The sequence below is a fragment of the Danio aesculapii genome, chromosome 1 (genome assembly GCF_903798145.1).
Source record: "Danio aesculapii chromosome 1, fDanAes4.1, whole genome shotgun sequence".
NCBI lineage: Eukaryota > Metazoa > Chordata > Actinopteri > Cypriniformes > Danionidae > Danio > Danio aesculapii.
Window position 1 is genome coordinate 35,233,977 of NC_079435.1, and position 22,492 is coordinate 35,256,468.

The 22,492-nt window shown below is 34.5% G+C and overlaps 1 protein-coding gene across 1 annotated transcript; it reads right to left on the reverse strand.

The window, feature by feature from the left end:
- Positions 1–429: 429 nt before the first annotated feature.
- Positions 430–21,607, reverse strand: mxd4 (MAX dimerization protein 4). The gene is made up of 6 exons (XM_056459319.1): positions 21,375–21,607; positions 20,857–20,953; positions 18,498–18,527; positions 9,373–9,487; positions 7,298–7,457; positions 430–4,591 (listed from the first exon to the last, which is right to left on the reverse strand). The coding sequence occupies exons 1-6, from the start codon at positions 21,436–21,438 to the stop codon at positions 4,434–4,436; spliced, it is 624 nt and encodes a 207-aa protein (XP_056315294.1). The 5' UTR covers positions 21,439–21,607; the 3' UTR covers positions 430–4,433.
- Positions 21,608–22,492: the final 885 nt, after the last annotated feature.

Consider the following 22,492-nt stretch of genomic DNA (forward strand, 5'->3'; position numbering starts at 1 on the left):
TTTTTGGCGTAGTCCTTTCATTAATCAGGGGTCGCCACAGCGGAATGAACCACCAACTTATCCAGCACATGTTTTACGCAGCGTATGCCCTTCCAGCCGCAACCCAACACTGGAAAACACTCTTGCACACACTCACATACACTACGGCCAATTTAGCTTATTCAATTCACCTGTACCGCATGTCTTTGGACTGTGGGGGAAACCGGAGCACCGGGAGGAAACCCACGCGAACACGGGGAGAACATGCAAACTCCACACAGAAATACCAACTAACCCATCCGGGGCTCAAAACAGTGACCTTCTTGCTGTGAAGCGATTGTGCTACCCACTGCGCCACCATGCTGCCCTATGGCCAATATAGTACGCTCAATCTTCCCAGAACATAAACATTCCTGCAAAATTGCAAATAAGAACTCTGAGGAGCCAGCGTGTAGAAAACATTTTAATTATTTATATTACAATACAAGAATACATAATACCATAGAGTGTGGGCTCAAACATAGCCAGCACCAGGTAAATATGTGTATGTACACACAGACACACACACACACACACACAAAGAAAAAAAACCTTTACACTATTATACAACATCTAAATGCATATCACTTGCTTTTTTTAGGAAATCTGTTCACAGGTCTCTGGCACAGAACCCTCCCTTCGCAGTCTTGCCACAAGTTTTTCTCATGCTGAAACGCAAGCGTTCTGTGAGATGCACCAAACATACTGACCTGTCAACAAACCGCTCCATCAACACAAAACAAAACAACCAGGGGAAAGTAAAATTGAGCAGAAAATATGGGTCACAAATCTATAGTCATACAAAGATAGAAATCTGATATTACATCTGATGCCTCCCAAAATAGGGAGGGGTTAGAAAAATAAAAGTCTATATCTAATAGAATCTAGATGGCAGGAATCTTTTCATGGAAGTTCTTTCTTTCGTCTAGTGCTTTTATACGCATTAAAAAAGGTCAAAGGGATTTTTTAGAGCTATCATTGTGTTTCGTGGTCAAATGATTCTCCGATTTAGCTTTCCTCCTATGAAGTCTCAATCATATGCTCTACAAACAGCTCAATCTGCCAGGCCAAAAAACACAGCAGCACCACTTTTTTTGTTTTTTAGGCTGAGTGATGGAACACATATTTTAGATCCCCGGACACCTGGCACTTTCCGTGTAATTATATATGTGGCTGTCTGCTGACACACACATTGTAGTGTTTTTAAAGCTTCCAAAAAACCCTGCAGCCACTGAATAACCCTGTCTCTGTCATAAAGTATTTCTTTCACCACACTGGAAACTGACATTGGCCTAATTTCACATATGACTTCTTCTATAATGCCAATTAAAAGCTATAATCTCTTAGACATGCAAAAATATCTATTCATATTCTCATGCCCAATTCTCTGAACTCTCACTTAAAGCATGTTAATGGGAGGTTCTGTGCAAGAGCTTTTCTTCTTTGATAGAACGAGTCACTTGAACAACAAATAAAAAAAAAAAAAAAAAAACAGTTCTGCTACAACAGTCAGGCATATCATGACATAAAATGTAAACTCTTCATAAAAATGTAGCTTTTAAAAAAACAAAACGAAAAAACTTTCTCCTTTCAGTGTTTAAAAGAAAATGGAGAAATAAAACAGTAAAACCCAAAATAAAATAAATCTTATGAGTTGGTCACAATATGCACCATAGTATTGAGACAGTGCTGGTTACCATTACACTCAAGTCCTCACTGCTTTACAAACTGAAGAATCATATTGCTGTATCATTGCTCTTATGGGTAGAGGATTGAATACTATGGTCTGCTTAAAGTTTGGTCACATTTACCGTAAATGGGCGAAATGTCATGAGCAAAATCAAGCCATTCTAATCTACACAGTTTGAGTTTCACATTACGAAGGAAGATTTTTAGTAAATTTTTTGTCACATTTACTAAAAAAAAGGCAATTCTGTGTGAACTACGCCTCAGACATGGGCCAAAAACAAAAAGTGTCCTGTTTATGTTTATTTTCTTTCTGAAAAAACAACAACAGTTGCACATTTTTACCTTGATTTACAGAATACATTAACTATATGTCATTCAGTCTTGTCTACCAAATATTGTCCTGCATTTTCCACACACAAAAAGAATGTAAACATTAAATCAGACACTTCATCACTTACAGTGGGTTCTATGTAAATAAAATCCTTTGTAAAACTTTGTATTTGACCCACATCTCTACGTTATTGACATTTTTTGCTCAAGATATTTGTGCTGCAGTTACGCTAATGTGATCATACCTTTGAGCAGACTTTAATACTACGTCAGGAACTACCATTGGGAGAGGGTGGAGAAGTCTAGAGCTGCCATAATTGATTGATTCCAATGCTCTTCTCCCAAGGTCTTCCACTTCATTGTTTGAAATACATAACACGTCTTAGACATTAGGACAATAAAAACAGACAGCTATTAAAAAATTCAATAAAAAATAACCCATTGAAAAGAGCCACAAGAGCAGAGTTGGTTAGGAAGCTTTTCAATGGGGTGAGACGAGCTGCCACAAGAGGAGACGACCAGTGTCGCAGATGCGGATGATGTTGCTTCGCAAAATTGAAAGCATATTTTTGGAGGTTTGTAGTATGGAGGTTGAGGAGACAAAGCCTTGTTTTTCGTCACTTTGTGCGAAAGGTCAAATGGACAAGGAAGAGTGTATTGTGAGGATGAAAGCTGGCTGGTTGTGGATATGAGAAGGAGATTGGAAAAAAAACAGGGATACGATGAGTCAAGGCACAGCATGACAGTTGGAGATAAGGGAAAAAGTTCTCCCAAACATTAGCCCCGGCCTTATGTTCTGTCATTTTCATATACTTTATATATTTATATATATTTATATTCATATACTCCTCTATTTGTCTTTTAATCAAGGACTATTTAGGAAAATATAATACAAAAGCTACTACAGAAAATATAAACTACGCTTGTTAAAATCACTTTCAGTGATGAATATATCTTTTTCTTTTCTCAAACGTACATTTGTCTTTTACATACTCATTTGTTTCCTAATTTATTTTGGTCTGACCTGCTTTGATAACTGGGGCTGTCTGTAAAGATTTGGAATTCCCAGCACAAAGACCTTTCTTTTATATTCTGAATATTGCACACTGCACTGCATATATACTGCTGAAGAACAAAGGCTTCAAAACATACGTAAGCAATTAAGTTAAGGGGAAAGACGTGGAACTAAAAGCATTAATATCATTTTCTGATAGTACTGAAGAGTTTTGCCCACCCCCTACAACTTACAGTCTTACAAATTTTGACTTGTCATTTTGAGTGCTGGACATGCATACAATCTAAACAAATCAGGTGAAAAGACAAACAGATTTACTCATCTTTTCATGTCTTAAAGGTTTGGTCCAGAATAATTTCACTGCATAAGAAAGCCATTGCTTTCTATGTTTATTGCTACATCATTTACTACTCAAGGTTTTACATAAAGACTAAAACACTAACGCATTTTGGACAGCGTCATTTTAGTTTTTTTGCTGCGGTCACAACTGTCAAGGACTTTCTCTTTACTTTTACAAATAAGAAATCAACTAGTGAACCATAAAGGGACAGTTCACCCAAAAACCTGTCAAGATTTACTCACCCTTCACTTGTCACAAACCTTTTGAGTTTTTCTTTCTGTTCAACACAAAACTGTTAAACACTGACGTCCACAGCATTTGTTTGTCATCCTATGGAGTCAGTGGATCCAGTTTCTAACATTCGTCAAAATATCTTCTTCGGTTTGAAACCACTTGTGGGTGAGTAAATCTTCAGTTTTGGATGAATTATGCCTTTAATTTTTTAATTTCTATCTTAAATGAAATTTGAAAGTGGCTCAGAATGGAGGCAGTTTTTTGTTTACTCAAGCATAACAATTTGTGTCAGAATGAACCGTTCTTTCTGACTTTGTTTCAGTGTAAATGCAGCTAAAACGCACTACACAAATCGAAATCTTTTGCCAAAAATTCAGTAACGTGACAGCACATTTGATGAAGTCACTGATTCATGAAGGGCGCTATTTGTGTGATGCATATAAGCAACTTTAGAGTGTCTTTTTTTATCACATATAAGGTCAGTATGGATACTACCTTCGATGATAGGACTACCTGTTTATATACTAGACAGTAAAAGCAGTTACTATGGTTTTGAAACAGAGCCATAGATTCTTAAACTCACACAGCAGAACAGACAAGATAAAACTTTGTTACCACACACATACTTATTTAAACCACATATTGCTTGCCTGTGTGCATTTGTGGGGTTGGGGCGGGGGGTGTTGTGGGGGAAAGGGTTCCGATATAAAGCGGACAGGGTTTTCAGAAGAGTGGAAATCAACCAGGTGCTTCCTGCCAGCTGGGAGTGGATGATGGGGTATGTTGGAGGTGATACACTGTTGCGGCCTAGCAGATGTGAGCTTGTAATCTGTGAGAATGCGAATGGTGGCCTCCATCACTGGAACTGCTCTGCAGGCTGTAGTGGTCCTCGCCATCGCTAATACTGTCCACACTATCACCCTCTCCTGGCATGAACTCCATCCCCTCTATGTCAACGTCCACTTCTGTCCACACAAAGAAATAAAAGCTCATTAAGCAATGATGCCAAAAATAAAGTCATACAGTTGGTTGTACGAACAAACAGAGACGCATAAAACGCTGGCAATGTCAATGTTATGGTTATGCTTGTGAATTAGTGGTCATCTGTTTGCTTGCTTATCTACTGGTGTTCCATTGCAGATATATTTACAGAAAAGCCTATTTTGTCCTTTGTTTACACCAGAGGCAGCCACATGGGATCCTGTAGAGCCACAATACTGTAGAGTTTCACTCCAGCCTTAACCAAAGAAGCGAATCAACATGTGAGCCTGAAATCACCCCCTCCACTAGTGCACGATATATCATTTTAGCATCGATATCACAATGTGTGAATCTGCGATAGTCACATCACAGGACATGCAATAATTTCAGAGTCATTTCAGTTTAACCATAATAAACTGAAAATTTATCAATTGTGTGCATTTTTAAGGCTTGTGTAAACATTTTAGGAGAGTTTAAAGAATTTGGGCACATTAACATATCACATTTGTAGTATCAACAAAGACTAACTGTATATAATTATTTATACAATGAAGATTATACAACCTTACTGTACATTTAATTATTTAATTTCTGATACTGAATACAGTTAGACTCCTTAATTTGTATGCTCTACTGTATTTATCTACGCTTGTAATTCTTTTATTATACAGTATATTATGCATAATAAGATCTACCAAAACCTTTCCCAATCAATCTATATATATATATATATATATATATATATATATATATATATATATATATATATATATATATATATATATATATATATATATATATATATATATATATAGAAATAGAAATAAATAACATCGCTATATAAATCACAGAAAATCAAAATATCGCGATGGAAGTTTTTTCCAATGTTATGATATTATCCAATATTATAATGTTGAAACCGTAGTGGGTGTTTTTAGGTGTACTCATTCAATCTCACAATGCACCGCAATAATGAGTGTGTAACTGGTACACACTCAAGAATACTAGTCAAAATAGTATACTGTATAAGCTGAGTAATGAATGAACTCCCATAAAAATTAAGATATTTTACATGAAATCTGAGAACGGTCCAGGCTCATTTAAAGTGCACTGACACTGAGGAGAAGAAACTGTTAAACAGAGTTGCTATTTTTGTTTTATGTTCACACAAAAGAATTCTTGTAGCTTGATAATACTCTGATCGAAGCACTGAAGGCATGTGGTCTGTTTTGATTATGTCTTTTGGTATTTGTCTGGTATTTGTCTGGACTGTATTTGCCTAATCGAGCCTGGACTGTTGTTGTCTATGGAGGATCAGAGAGTTCTCAGATTTCACATAAAATATCTTAATTGAATGGATTTGAAAGAACATAAGAGTGAGTTATTAATAACATGATGATGATGAACGTGATGTATTTCATTGACAAAATAATTTTGCCAACAAAGAAACAACACTTTTCATTTACTATGCATAAAACGCAAATAAAATACTCTTAGGAAGGGCCAGACAGAATCTGCAGACATTTTTGGCTATTTCAATATTTATTTTACATTCTTCAGGTGATCACCTGAAGAATGTAAAATAAATATTGTACGAAGCAGTTATTTAATAAGTGCGAATCAGGACCTTTTGAACAATATTATTGACAAGATTAAAGCACCAAAAAAGATTTTTTTTAAAACCGCAAGCAAGCAAGGCAAAGTTCATTACTCAATAATATTACTGAAAAGAATAAAAAAATGGAATAAATATAAATTTACCAACATTTACACAAGTAAATAAACAGAATCTATGACGGGCTAAAAATCTGCATAAATCTGCGGAATTCTAGGCGCGCAAATACCGTGTGGGCCTACTCATAGGATATAGAAGCAACAGTAATAACTACAATATAATAAGTTATTAATATTTCATTGGTACTTCATTGTAATTCTTTAACAGCTTTCTAAACACTTTATAAAAACGCTTTATAAAAAATAAAACATTTTTTTTATGTCATAATTTACATGAAGTGTTGTGAATGTGAAATGTATGCAATATTGATTATGTTGATACTGTTTCGCAAGAAAATTTAAGACTTGTTTGACAATAAAATGTCTATCTATCTATCTATCGATCTATCTATCTATCTATCTATCTATCTATCTATCTATCTATCTATCTATCTATCTATCTATCTATCTATCTATCTATCTATCTATCTATCTATCTATCTATCTATCTATCTATCTATCTATCTATCTATCTATCTATCTATCTATCTATCTATCTATCTATCTATCGATCGATCTATCTATCTATCTATCTATCTATCTATCTATCTATCTATCTATCTATCTATCTATCTGTCTATCTGTCTATCTGTCTGTCTGTCTATTTATCTATCTATCTACAGCGATTTATCAGCGCATTCCTTAGTAAGCACATTTCTTTGTGTTATCACAAATGAAACAATTGAAACTAGGAGCACATACAAAAATGTAGCATTCTGCATGCACAAACTGACAATATCAACATAATATCAACACACATGAACAAATGGCGAAGATATACATTTCCCATAGCCTGTACAAAGAATGTGAAGCATAATTAACAGTATGTGTACCTGCTGTCTGTAGCCACTTACTTTTGTTTTTTACATGTTTCATTGACGGTAAGAGTATATGAGCATGTTTGAGCAGTGCTGTACCTTGCTCAGAGTCAGTGGAGATGGTGGAGCCCATGCTGTCAGTGCGAATACGTTCTAAGCCCTGAACAGACAGCTGCTCCAGACGCCGTTTGAGGTAGCGATGTTCTCTCTGCAGTTGCTCCTTCATGTTTAGAGCCTTCCTATCCTGTTCCTCCAGCTTCTGCAGAGCACATGTATCCACTGATCAAACCACAGAGCACAGAGACACCACTCTACATGACATGTACCATCTATCAGTCGACTAGAGCATGCACAGTGATAAAAACCCATTATTCCGCTGAGCTTAAAATGAAACAATCATATTAATAGAAAGACAGATCTATATTGCAAGACAGGAAATAGGGCAGATTGAGCAAAAAAATACTGTGCAACAAAGAGGAAAGAAGAAAAAGGCACATGGCACTGGGTTGCCGTTGTCTACAGACTCACAATGACCGTTTTTTAACCATTAGTGATATAAAAAAGAGACAAGGAAAATATCTAGCCATTAAAACAGTATTCTGTGTATTTTTTGAAACATTTATATCATATTCCAAAAAAGTTTCAAATTGAAAACTCAACTTTTCAGCGTGTTACACACATTAAGTAAAAAAGTCATAACAGTTCCTTCCTTATACTAAATGTGATTGTTTAACACACACATATATATATATATATATATATATATATATATATATATATATATATATATATATATATATATATATATATGTGTGTGTGTGTGTGTGTGTGTGTGTAAGTATACTATGAATTTTTTTTTTATAGTTTATAAACAAAAAATAAGAAGCCATTTATTTACATTATGATGAATAATTTTACACACACTATTATATATACACACACTATATATATATACACACACACACACACACGCACACACACACACACACACACACACACACACACACACACACACACACACACACACACACACACACACACACACACAAATATAAACGTGTAGTTTTATTTATTTTGCCAAAGCAGACAAGAGGGCATGCAAATCATATACTGAAAACCCTAATAATTAATAACCCTAACCATAATAATTTGTTGGCTCAATTTAATTGAGTAATGGAGTCTCCCAAAACTTGCATATTTAAGTTTATTTAACTTGACGGTTTTGTAAACTATGCTTAAATTGTCCAGTTCACCAAACTTCGTACTAAGTACTAGGTTTGGTGGTCTGAACAATTTAAGTATAAACTACTTAAGTATTAAGTTTGATGAACTGAACAATTTAAGTATAATCTACTTATAAACTAAATTTGGGGAACTGAACAATTTAAGTATAATCTACTTATAAACTAAATTTGGGGAACTGAACAATTTATGTATAATCTACTTATAAACTAAATTTGGGGAACTGAACAATTTATGTATAATCTACTTATAAACTAAATTTGGGGAACTGAACAATTTATGTATAATCTACTTATAAACTAAATTTGGGGAACTGAACAATTTAAGTATAGTCTACCAAACCGCCAAGTTAAATAAACTTAAATATGCAAATTTTGGGAGACTCTATTACAACGAGTTTACTCAATTAATTTAGTTCAGTCAACTTACTAGGGTTTTCAGTGTGGGATGCAATTCCCTGCTTTTCCCCCCAACAAGTTTATGTATGTTGGTTGTGATCACACTACAAAACTATGATTTAGTAGGGTTTTTTCTTCTTTAATGATATCTGAACAGTTGCAACACTCTGACATTTTATACTTCATATAACTCAAAAATCAATATTAACCTTAAATAAAAATAAAAACTGCACATAAAGGATGCACTGATTAACATAACTGAATTATCAGATGCATCACACACTTAGACGACACTTTTTTGTTTATAATTTCATCATTTTTAAAATATTTTTTTTCTTAAGTATAGCTAAAGTATTACCATCAATCTCTACCATGTCAGGAACTGTAAGGAGGTATCTGATTTGCAACATGGAGAGTGGCATACATTTCCTGTGGACAGTTCCTGATTAACTTCCCCTGTGACTGGAACTGCTCTAGCCTCTTTACTGCTGTGCAAACAGATATTGTACAAAGAAATGCTGAGTTGGTTTGTACCTTGATGTGCATTTTGGCACGTTTGAGCAGGCTCAGTGTGGTGTGACGGGTGCTATCAGGACCCAAAGGCACAAGCTGTTTCAACTGCTCCAGGTACAATCGCAGTTTGGCACGTCTGCAACAAACAAAGAAAAAGATGGAGTGGAGAATTAGACGAGGACATATTTGAAACCAAAGAGCTTGATTTAGGATCATTCTGTTGGTTGTTAGACTGTGATTGCACCTTTATGTATGAGAACTGTTTGTGTGATTATTTGAATTAACTCCTTATTTATAAACACTTTAAGTAACAATTCTCATTAGGATGTTGGCTGTTTATTATAGAGAGAGAATATATTCTGCATGATCTAATTCTACATCACTAATCCTGCCTACTGTGATACCTGTATACTGTAAAATCCTAACTACTACTTTAATAAATAATAAGATGTTGCAAATCAGGGGGTTATTGAGGCAAAAGTAATAGTTATTGGTTTGCTAATAGCACACATTCTACTTTAAAATAAAGTGTGACCCTTTTTAAATGAACTAAAGATTAACAATACTTGTGCAGTATTTATTAATCATAATTCAATAGTTCCTAACACATTAAAATCCACAGCTGTGCTAGTTAACATTAATTAATGTACTTCAAGTTAACAAGAACTAAAATGTTCATGTTTGTTCATGTTAGTAAATACATTAACTAATAGAACTTTATTGTAAAATCTTACCTTTATTTCTAAATATTTTATCTGTTGTTGATACATTACTGGGTTGTAAGACTGGCGAAAACATTTCAGTCTCTCCCTCCTAAAATAAGTTATAAATAGCTGTAGGGAGCGAGTAACTAAGACGGTTGCCAAATAAACAGACTTCCCTCAGACAGACATTGATAGAGCCCATCATTGTGAGGCACTGATTTGGCGGAAGTGACCCTCTTTTGAGAAACAGGCGATTGACTGTAATGTATACAGCTGGTGTGGGCAAGGCTGGTCTCTTTACACCTCTCAAAAAATGAGTCCTTAACATACTATGTATATGGGACTGGCTCTGTAGTGTAAATCCACAGAAAACTTCACAGCTAAAATGTACAAAACTGAGAAAATCTGCATTATTTGCTTATATATTTTGTAATATATAATATATTTTTGTTGTTATACTGATTTTTTTCTTCTTCTTCAGGCAACTGGCATCACATGAGCTGCTACAAATCTGGGTCCAATTCCCATTGCAACCATTCTGATTTACTGATCAGACCAATATGTCAACAGCAAGCGAATTAAATATGAAATACAGTGTACACAACATGCCAAACATCACATCATCATAACTCTCTGACTGATTGACGTGAGTAAAATGAATAGTACTGTATTAGCTTCACTCTTTTACAGTAATAATGCACAATATTGCAATGAAAAATATAATTTAAATCAATAATGACAACAATTGTACACTTTATATTTGAAATATCCAATTCAGTTTCAGAATTCTGGGTCAAACAGCACAAGCCAAAGCAGCTTTAGAGTACATGGAGCTGTAAACCTCCTCTCAAAAAGTGTCATTTGACTGTGGCAAGGAAAAAATCCCTAAAATCTCAAGGATAAGGAATAAAAAGAATAACAAATAAAACGGATACAGAATTCCTAAGAAACTAGACTGGGGGAGCCCGTTGTAGACATAAACTTAAATACATATTCACGAGCGAAATAGTACAACAAAATATTTGAAATTATTAAATGTTTGTACACATTTTTTAAATTTTATTTTATTACTGTCATAAAAGGCATGGTTTACCCCAAAATAAAAATGCTGTGATAAATTACTCGCCGTTCACTTGTTCAAACCTGTCTTTCTTAAACGCAAACTAAGATATACTTTGAAGTAAGCTGGAAAACTGTAACTTCCATGTTTTTCTGATAGATGTTAATGATTACAGCTTTTCAGCATTCTTCAAAATATCTTCCTCTGTGTCAACAGAGTAAAGAAACTCATAAAGGTTTATAACCACTTGAGGGTGAGTAAATGTTTATTCTGGGGTGAACTATTCTTTCAAATCTCATGTTACATTTCACTTCTTTGTGAGTTAAGCTGCATCTATTAAATCGAAATTTCACCCAAAATAAAATGTTGCTCGTAATTTGCTCACCTACAGCCAATCTAAATGTATAGGTTTAAAAAATGTGATTGAAAAGAATATCAGATTTCAAACTGTTCCTTGGTGATTCACTAAATTCAACAGCTACCAGCTCTTTAAAAGTAAAAAAAAAGAAATTCCAGTTGCATGTTAACAAACAGCGTGTAATTAAATACATCTGTAGTTGAACAATGCTTTAACAGTGGCCATTAGAAATTACAGATCTGTGATAAACAAAATTCCTTCAGCCTTTGACATTATAAATTGTAGCATATGTGAGTATGACCTGTATTTCTGTGTTTCAGAGATCAGTCTTGTTTGTCTCACTGCCTTCCAGCCAAAAGTATGATCACATGTGCATGAAGGTTGGCGGTCATTCAGGTCAAAGGATGTCAGATTATATTCAATCAAAACAAAGAACTTCACATAACTAGAAAATAATTCCATTTGTAATGACATTTTACTAAATGCTGGATCAGCTGCGGTAACTCTAAAAATAACCAATTTACACTTGAAAATATTTCAAAATGACACAGGAATGCCGGGTAACACATGAAGCATGGTGTGAATTCCGCTTCAAATGCCTATGGTGCAGGTGCAGGTTCAGGCACATCTTCGGTGAACTGGATTACAGTGTTAACACAGATCGCCGCTGACCATTCCAGCATAGGGATTACTCTCTTCAAATGTAGGCTAAACTGATGAGAGAAAAGCCAGGATGGTTGACTAGCTGTTCATCAACAGGTTACTCGTTTCAAAGACTGACTAGTATACTTTGTAAAAAACAAAATATGGAAAAGCACAACACCAAACTGATATTATATGACTGAGTTTAGTTAATTTTACTATAACATAAGCACATGTTAAGAAGGCCTTTGGATTTTTTTATTGGACAAAGAGGGGCCTCTACAATGTTGAGAACCTCAGCTTTAAATGCTCTCAATAAAACAGGAGAGAAAACTAAATTCATCCCCTTTAAAGCACTGCTCTACAAATTCAATGGTCAACATGGCCAATGTAGCGAATGAAGCCATGTCTGCTAGTAAAGGAGCCAATCATCAATTACTATAGACTCACAATTCCCTTAAGGAAAATCCCTATTGAGAGGTCGGAACCGGCATTAGGAAAAAAGGAGCTTAATCTACAGCGAATGTGCCTCACGAACATTAAAAATATAACATAAAGTGTGGAAGCTTTACCATTCAACAAGCCAAGCTCACTTGGAAACAAATGTTCTCAGGTTTTATAGTCTGTATGTTTTGAACCCAAGGGACAGTCTATTCAAAGAGACAATAGTTGAATTTGCATGCCTGAGAGGCATTTCAAAGATGGCTGCCCACTTTGAGTGCGTCTCAATCAGCAGAACACTTGTTCAATCAGTGCACTGATCAGGTCACCAGCCATTTTAAGTGCTGTCTCAATTGCAAAATACTTCCAGGGCACTGAATTGTTTGTGCCCTGAAAAGTCCCAGTGCACCATGAAAATCAGGGTGTATCGATATGTACCATCAATGTGCCCTTAACGGAGGTTCAACTGTGTAAAATATGAATCATGTGATCCAAATCACCAAACGTAATAACAAGCGAGAGACAAGTATCTATAAAAAAACAGTTATTTATTTATTCATTTTCTTTTCGGCTTAGTCCCTTTATTAATCCGGCGTCGCCACAGCGGAATGAACTGCCAATTTATCCAGCACATGTTTTATGCAGCGGATGCCCTTCCAGCTGCAACCCATCTCTGGGAAACATCCATACACACTCATTCACACGCATACACTATGGACAATTTAGCCAACCCAATTCACCTGTACCGCATGTCTTTGGACTGTTGGGGAAAACGGAGCACCCGGAGGAAACCCACGCGAACGTAGGGATAACATGCAAACTCCACACAGAAACGCCAACTGACCCAGCCGAGGCTCGAACCAGCGACCTTCTTGCTGTGAGGCAACAACACTACCTACTGCACCACTGCGTTGCCCTTATTTATTTATTTATTTATTTATTTATAACATGAATGAATATAGACAGCAAACAAAAACCTAGCAAACATTTATTTGCATAACATAATATAATTGCTTAAGAGTTTAAAAGTTGCTACATATGAAACCAATTATTTACATATAACGTACATTTAAAACTTAGTAAAATGATACATGATAAAAAATATTAGGTCTGCAGCAGTTTATAAAGCTAGACTGTTGATTAAGACAAACCATTTGTCTACTCATAAATGTTGTGTTGTTTTTAAAAAAACAATCACTACTTCTAATTATGATCGATATTCAAATGACCTGTTTTGAGCAATGCTTCGGTTTTTATGCAATTTGTAAATGTCTACTTTTTATTAAAATTTTTATAGCATTTTAATTATATGTGATTTGTGATAATGCCAGGACATGCTTATTGAGGAATGCTCAGAAGAATGCCTGTTAAAACAATACAAACAAAATATATTAAAAACATATTTTTCAAACAAAAGTGAAACATAAATAACTTATTATATAGCAGCCACTCTTTAGTTTACTTCTTGTGAGCTTTTTGATTTTCTATACCTTATTTTTATTCATGTGTGTTTGCATGCAAGCATATTTACATACACATATATGCATTTATGAATAGATTTATTTCATTTTGAAACATAAAGTTAATCACATTTCAAAAAATTTTTAATAAATATACATAGTAAATAAAATACTATAAATGTCAATGGTTACATGTTTTCAGCTTTCATCAATTTATCTTTCTTTGTGTTAAAAAAAGAAAGAAACTCAAAAAGGTTTTGAACAAGTGAAGGGTGATTAAATTTCATTGTTGGGTAAACTATCCCTTTAATGCCTTTTTCTACAGGGTATTATTTCATTGTATAGATAAAAAGATGAGCACTGATAAGTAGTCACTAAACTACAGATTATTGTTATAATAAACACTGCACCTCCTCGTATACAGAAACATCCTGTTAGCAAAGTGAAGCAACCCCAGAAACAGAGGAGCACATGAAATAAGTGTCTTCCGTCTGTGTAATAGACAAGGTGGGACAAAAACATATATCATCACTCCTCACCACAGTGTCACTGGAGTTTCCAAAATCAAAATTACTGCAAAAAAACTACAACTACAACTAAACTTACAGCAGAGGGAAAACATCAGTTAAGAAAGGATCTGAAAACAAATAGCTAAACCTATTGTGTGAGTTTGAGTAACTAAGCCATGGCATCACGCGTCCTGTAAAGTGAGGCCAAAACATTTTGATCACCTCCTCGTTGCTGAATGCAGTACAGGTCCTAAACCCTCACTGCTTCATATAAACATGAGCCAAGTGGGACATGAGTAAAGCAAAAAATAATAATTAAATAAGATTCCACTTCAAATATTGTCAATAATTTTGCTTAAATATTAACACCTTTAGGTAGTTCTCAACATGTTCATCTGTTATATATATATATATTAGTTTAGTTTTTACAAAAAAATGGGATGTGATGTGACTGTGTGCTTGATTTAGTAAGTTACAGTTCTAAAAGATGACAGTGGCCAGCGTGGGAGATTTTTGTTACACTTCTCAACAGCGGAAGGAAGTGAAGACGCGTGTCCATCTTTTTTAACAGTCTATGGCTACACTCCAGCACAAGATAACCAAAGACGAGTTCCGCCTGAAGACACTTTCCCAAACTCTAACCCTCTTCACTCCTGTTACTTACTATCACTACTCTGTTTTCAGTTAATTCCTAACAAAAACAGCTTAAATTTTGGACATTGGCTGATAATCAGAACAAGAAAAAAAAATATGTATATATTTATTTTTTGATAGAAACTATAGACCAGAGAAACAACGATATAATAGAATGCCTCAATCACATTAGATTTGAAAATGCAACATTTCAAAACATTTTCAGTTAGTTATACTTAATAACTAGCTCACTTGTTGCCTTTAGAATTTGAGTAAACTCAACCAAATGCACTTAAACTCAACCTGAAGATAACATTTGTTTTAGCTCACAAATAATCAAGACAGTACATCACTAAAAGTTTCATTTTTTAAGTTAAAAATCCTAAACTTGTCAGCAAAATTGGCATTAATAGACATAAATAAGTTCAAATAAACGAATGGGGCTCTCGTGTTTTACAGGATGATATTCTTCGCCTTACACAACAATGAAAACAGGCATTAAAGCACTTGGCAAAACAGCACTGTGGTCACCGCACAGTAAGGATCTCTTTCATACAAGAACATTTAGAAATTATTATGTGCATAATTTCTTTGATATGAATTTTGGTGAATGTCATAATGTGGGCCAACAATTGAAAAAGCACACTGAATCTTCGAAGATTTTTTTTCCTTATTTGCATATTTAGCTACGCCTATGTCCCTTTAGGCGCCGATAATAAGTTATAGTAAAAACCAATTCAAAATGGTAAATTTGACCAGCATTCATTTCTCTCTGGTGCTTTCTGGAATCGTCTGCATGTCAGAGGCCCTGTTTCCATTTAGAATTAAGATGCCTATGGTGATTCACTCGCAAGTGGTCAGCAGAAAAAATGCTTTTAGAGTTGGCAATATCACACAAATGAACAAAGAAAGTTGCATCTTTACACCAGATGAAAACATGAAACAATGGCTTCACTTTGAAATTGCTTTTATGATACACTTCTTCCTTCCTAATATCTGACCTGGGAGTCATGGAACGACTATATGCTAAATTCAATTCAAAGTCAACAACATGTTCTTTTCGCAAACTTTCTTAAGGGTGAAAATTATTTTTGAGAGCTTGCCAGATGAGTGAACTTCAGCCTTGCAAAACAAACTTAATTTTACAGTCAACGCTTCAGTTCAAACAGCAATAATTATCTATGTAGCACTGAATCCTGCTCAAAGCCAGTTTATAGTTTTGCATGTGTTTTATGGAAATCACCAAGACAGACAGAGAGAGAATGTGTGTGTACAAAACTGCAGACTCTAAGGCTAAAAAACATACGACTATGAAGTGTATATAACATATGGATAGGTCACTAGAAAGCCCAACAAAAAAAGCTAAATTTATTCTGAAACTTCATCCAGGGAAAGCATTGATTAGCAATGATTGATAAACAGACCTTCTGTGAGTTCGAAGGTCAGTAATCAATTGTATATGCTTTTGTTGAACACATATAAATCACATTGCTTCAACCAGCAGAAATGCTAAAAAATACCACCAATCAGAGTCACAGTGTTCATTTATATTTTGCGATACAATACAAATATATTGCTTTTAAAGATCTGTAAATTAATGGCTTTATTTTTCTAAAGGATTTTATGAGACATTTTGAATCCCAATGAAAATTTTGGGGGGAATGGGAACCAGTACTGTTTAAAAAATTAAATGGTACTAATGCACTTAATATTTTAATTTAACAATTTATTACAAAAATTTTTGTTGGTTTTTTACTTCAGAATATTAATAATGTAAACAATTCTCTGATCTAGACTGCTCTGACATTATATGTCATGCACAAACATAAATCTAAAACACCTTTCAAACTGAAATGAGGAAATCTAGGTTTTGTAAGCAGTGTTAAGTATGATATTAGAGAAAACCCTGACCTTGTTTGACTTCAGATATTCTGCCAGATGACGTAATCAAGGATAAAAATATCTCTAAAGCAGTATAAGGAAACAAAATCATTAGAATCATCTTCCTGCTCTACACAAAGACATTTTTTCTAGATACTACCCGAGCATTTAAACTAATAAAGTTTTAAATGACAAGTGACATTGTAACTGATTTGTAAAGTTCCATAACACTTTGAGGAAGAAAAGTCTATCAGACTTAGATCATCAAAAAACAGAACACAGACATTTTTTTCATAGAAGTGCAGTAAATGGCACGGTCACTGCAATTAAAACTTCAAATGCTGGTCAGTGGAGCACATAGAAAGGGACTTCAATTCAATTGTTGTGGTTATTAACACACAGATCAAGCTATCCCAACATATTACAATATGGCACCTATTCAAAACTAAAATTAGAATGAGTCATTCAACTTTTGCAACAACTATTTTTGCCAATTGTTACTGCAGAATTTACAATGAAGTGTTATACCCTCACAGAGAGTTACCAAAACAGGAAGTTGTGGAAGCTTGATTCTGGAATGCTCTTTTTTTCTCCTTTGTATTATTATGTCCCTTCAAAACTTGTCATAAACCTGCCTGTATGGTTTTCCTGTTTTCCTGACTAGTGTTGTCAATAGTTCAGAAGCCCAATTGCTGAAAAAAAGACATGACCGAACATATTTCTCACAGAGCAGCAGTCAATTCCTCAGATGCAAGCATGTAACTGGCAAACTCCAAGATATCAAGACAAGTGACATCAATCTCACACATGAAAATCCACTTTAACCCTGGCACAAAGCAAAAAGTTGTAACATGACTTGCTTTACTCTGTTTAATTATTTAAGTCACTAACTACATATGCCTATATGCCTATTTTACTAGTCACGGGTATGAATGCTAGGGTGTATGAACAAGCAATTGCATTTATCAGGGTTTGTATTTTTTTAGAATTATCTTTGTTTGCCTCACCAATCACTTTGGCAACAATTGAAATAGAAAGTCCTAAAGCATCTACTCCACTCAGAATGATATAAAAAAAAATCCAACCCATGCTCACTGATAATAGATAAAAAAAATCATGCCCCAAAATATCATGTGATGATGACAAAATAATACCCCGGCTACTATTTTATGATGATAATATTATCATGGACGCTGAGTCTGAATATTAATGATAGATGTGTAATGTGACAAAAACATAATTTATGAATAATAACGTCAATTTAATAAGCTATAATATTAAGGATAATAATTATCACAGATGGCTGACTAGCAAATTTTGACTCTAAACCCTGCTGACCTATTATACAATTTAATTGTTACTACAAGACAGTGGCTTTTGAAAAATAAGTATACAAATGCGAAACATTTAATTGGTGATTACATGCAGGCTCTTATCGTATATCTGATATGTTCTTACCTGTGTTTTTCCAGCTCATTGTGTGATGACCTGAAAAGAAAGTAAACATACTTAATTATAGTAGTATAAAGTATAAAGTATATATATATATATATATATATATATATATATATATATATATATATATATATATATGTGTGTGTGTGTGTGTGAGTGTGTGTGTACAGTTGAAGTCTTAGCCCCCCTTTGAATTGTTTTTCTTCTTTAAATATTTCCCAAATGGTGTTTAACAGAGGATGGAATTTTTCACAGTATGTCTGATAATATTTTTTTTTCTGGAGAAAGTCTAATTTGTTTTATTTCGGCTACAATATAAGCAGTTTTTAATTTTTTATGAACCATTTTAAGGTCAAAATATTAGCCCCTTTAAGGTAATTTTATTTTTGAGAACAAACCATCGTTATACAATAATTTGCCTAATTACCCTAACCTGCCTAGTTAACCTAATTAACAAAGTTAAGCCTTTAAATGTCACTTTAAGCTGTATAGAAGTGTCTTGACAAATATCTAGTAAAATATTATTTACTGTCATCATGGCAAAGATAAAATAAATCAGTTATTAGAAATAAGTAATTAAAACTATTATGTTTAGAAATGTGTTGAAAAAATCTTCAACTGTATATATACTTAAAAAAGTGAACTGACTCTACAAATTGTTTCATATATATCTTTATCACTTTATAAACTACTAATAAAATAGTGATAAAGTGAACCAATCTGGCATAATAGTGATCTTCCTCAAGTAATGCAAAAGTGCAACATTTGCTTTTAGCATCACATATGCACTCTTGTCGTCAATCTAGATGTTTTACAGAGTTAATATACAAAAGCATCCTTATTGTCATGCAAAATATAAATAGTCTAAAAAATTATCACTGAGCAAATTCAATGGGATTGTAATGAATGCAGAAATAAAAGAACAAAAGAATGATTTTGATGCTCCCTGGCCCCGACACACATCCACACACACGCTGAATTCTATCTGATTTTAAATTCTACATTATACAAAAAAGCTCAATCATTCCCCATATCTTAAGTGTGTCTATTAAGCCAATAACACAGTAAGTAAAGCTCTATCAGCATGCACCCAATGACGCAGAGGAAATTCAGCACGCTACAACGCATTGCTATTTTAGTCCTGAGTATGAATGCTAGGGTGTATGATCGGGCAATTACATTTTCTCCAAATAAACAAACAAACAAAGACATTGAGAGATTGCAGTCAATGCAAGATAAAAGCAAAATATGTAGGTCATAGCATCAGTTGTTTGTTGTGTCAAAACTGCAGTGTAGTTTCTGCTCCACCAAGGCCATAATATGTCATTTTCCCCACATTTTCCTTAATGTGATTCCTTGAGTATTAAATAAATGCAAATGACATGCATGTGACAGCAAAGCAAGACAAGTTATATTTGTGATAACAGTGTGACTAAAGCCCAATTTTAACATCTGCGGGTAGTGCAGAAAATATGGTACTGCCTGGAAAAAAGCTTTAAATTTAAACAACATGAAGTCTGCAATGCCAGATTCTTTATTTGTTTGTTAGCTTCAATATGGGAATTTAGGTTTAATTAGAAACATATAATTGAGTATATGTTTTTATCTGTTTAAAATAAATTTAAGTCATATATTTCTTAGACAGCCCTAGTTCCATAGATGTCCTTTTTTTCAGTGCTTTCTATGCATATTGTGGGGGAAGGGCTACACACTGAGCTCCTGCTGTTTTACTTTGACATTGCAAGGAAAAGGGGGCTAATGCAGCAAAACAGATCCAGGGGTCAAAGCTCTGTAGCAGCTGACTTGGGTCTATTCACACCACACCCAGCAGTGAGAGTTTAACCACACTTAGACTAACCTCACTACTATAAGCATAAATGTCTATGACATAAGCATGTGGCCCAATTTTGAGTTCAGATGTAATGAATATTCAAAACATTGCTGCAACACATTGCTTGTTTTCGTTGTGTAAAAAAAACCATCACTGACACATATTTGAAAACTAGCCTGCTTATATAACACAATGTAAAGTACAGTAAATAGCTATACGCTTCCAGTTTCTTCATGCAGGTACGACAACTATTTTTTAAACATCTACAGTCATGTGCAGTCGTCCTCGGTCACCAAAAAGTTTGTGCTGAATCCCACGACCGGTGTTACTACAAGAAAATGATTGAGTTGAAGGCAAATGTCAGCGGTGGAAAAGGGAAAGCAGCAGCAGCAGAAAGTTGACGCTGTACGCGTGGCAATGTTTATACACAGCCAAGCCCAACAACAAAAATGGCGAATACATGTAACGTTATAATACACGGTTATAATATGTCCATCCATTATTATAGCAATGTCACTGCATTGTATTTACCTGTTGTTGTGCGGTTTTCTTGAAATGGGTGATTTAGTTTTCTTTCTGGAAAAGTCACTATCATACGGCAAAACAGATGCGTAACCGTGTTCAGCTTCTAGTGAGAAAGTCAACGAAAATAACATTGAATACAGACGTGTGGGATGTAATGAACAAAATCAGAGTGATAAAGTTAGACATTCGATATATTTTATGGCAAGCCGCTTCACAATTGACGAATCATGATTCCAACTTACTGTAAAGCAAACACCCCCACCCCCTGGTTACATTTGACGGAATATTGAAATCGAAACAACATTTTAACAGTGCTAGAAATAATGACATGCAGGTAAGTCACATCATTCCGATGATTTAACGTCTATAGACTTAGAACCCCACGACAACGAGATCCTATCGTCCCTCTGGGCTTCAATGAAAATACACTTGACCAACAGACAGGTTTATAAGTGTCAGTAGACCGGCAAATCAACCAAATATCACAAAGAATAGTTTTAGTTCAGCAGATATAAGCATTATACCTCTGTCTCTTCTTTCCAAATACTCTGCAGCCTCAAGAAGTAGGAGAAGAGAATTAAGTTCCATCCTGGTGTATTTGCAAAAATAAAATTACACACAAAAAATAACGATTGCACACTTTAACAAAATATATAAAGCAAAGAGAGAAACAAAACAAAAACAAACAAACAAATAAACAAAAAAGTGATGACGCTCGATATGAACGGTTCAATTCTGAGTCGTACAGACTCTCAACAAAAATTAATGCAGACTGCACGTAAACTAAAATCTGGTGATTGATTGATGGTTTCTGTGTCCAATAAGACGACAGAAAAAGTATGAAAGGCGGGCCTTGAAAGCAATTGTATCCAATCAAAGACTTCAAAGAGAGAAATTCACAAGAAAGATGTTGACACATTGCGAAATGTCATATGATTGGTTAGTCAGTGATAGTAACAATGTTGAAGCCATGCCCTAGCAACAGTATGTGCGACCCAACCCCCAAATAGCTCATTGGTTTGACGTATCACCCACGTACTGATGATTGGCTGAAAGAAACTCTGGGCGTGTTTTCATATAACCCCATTTAGTGAACTTATGCTGGCAGTGACAAAAGTTGTCGGAAAGAAAGCGGAAAGAAAATGTTTTTCAAAGTCAAGTTTCTGATCGTTCACTGAGGTACATTCACATTAAAATAATAGCGCAAATCAATGATTTGAGTTTAAAAAGTAAGGTGGTAATGGATACATATTTATTATTAAATGAAACCGTCAAAGTTTGCTGATACTTACATAATTACGTGTAGGGCGCGGTCGGCTCTCGGTCATCTTTGTGTACTACAAGTGGCTACTTTCCAAAGCAAGACTTCTTTTTCTGATCTTGTAGCTGTAGACGGCTACGTGTGTGTATTTATTATGTGTTGTTTAAAAAGCAATAAATTTCTATTATTTTATTATTGATTTGCCTCAAACGTATAGAATAGATAATATATTTGCATGGCAGCTGTAAATAAATATTTCTTATTTTTTATTTACCTCTTAAGAACTGCAAAAAAGGGTTGGTTTCAGTGTGTGTGCGTGTGTGTGTGTGTTTGTGTGTGTGTGTGTGTGTGTGTGTGTGTGTTTGTTTGTTTGAGCAGTCT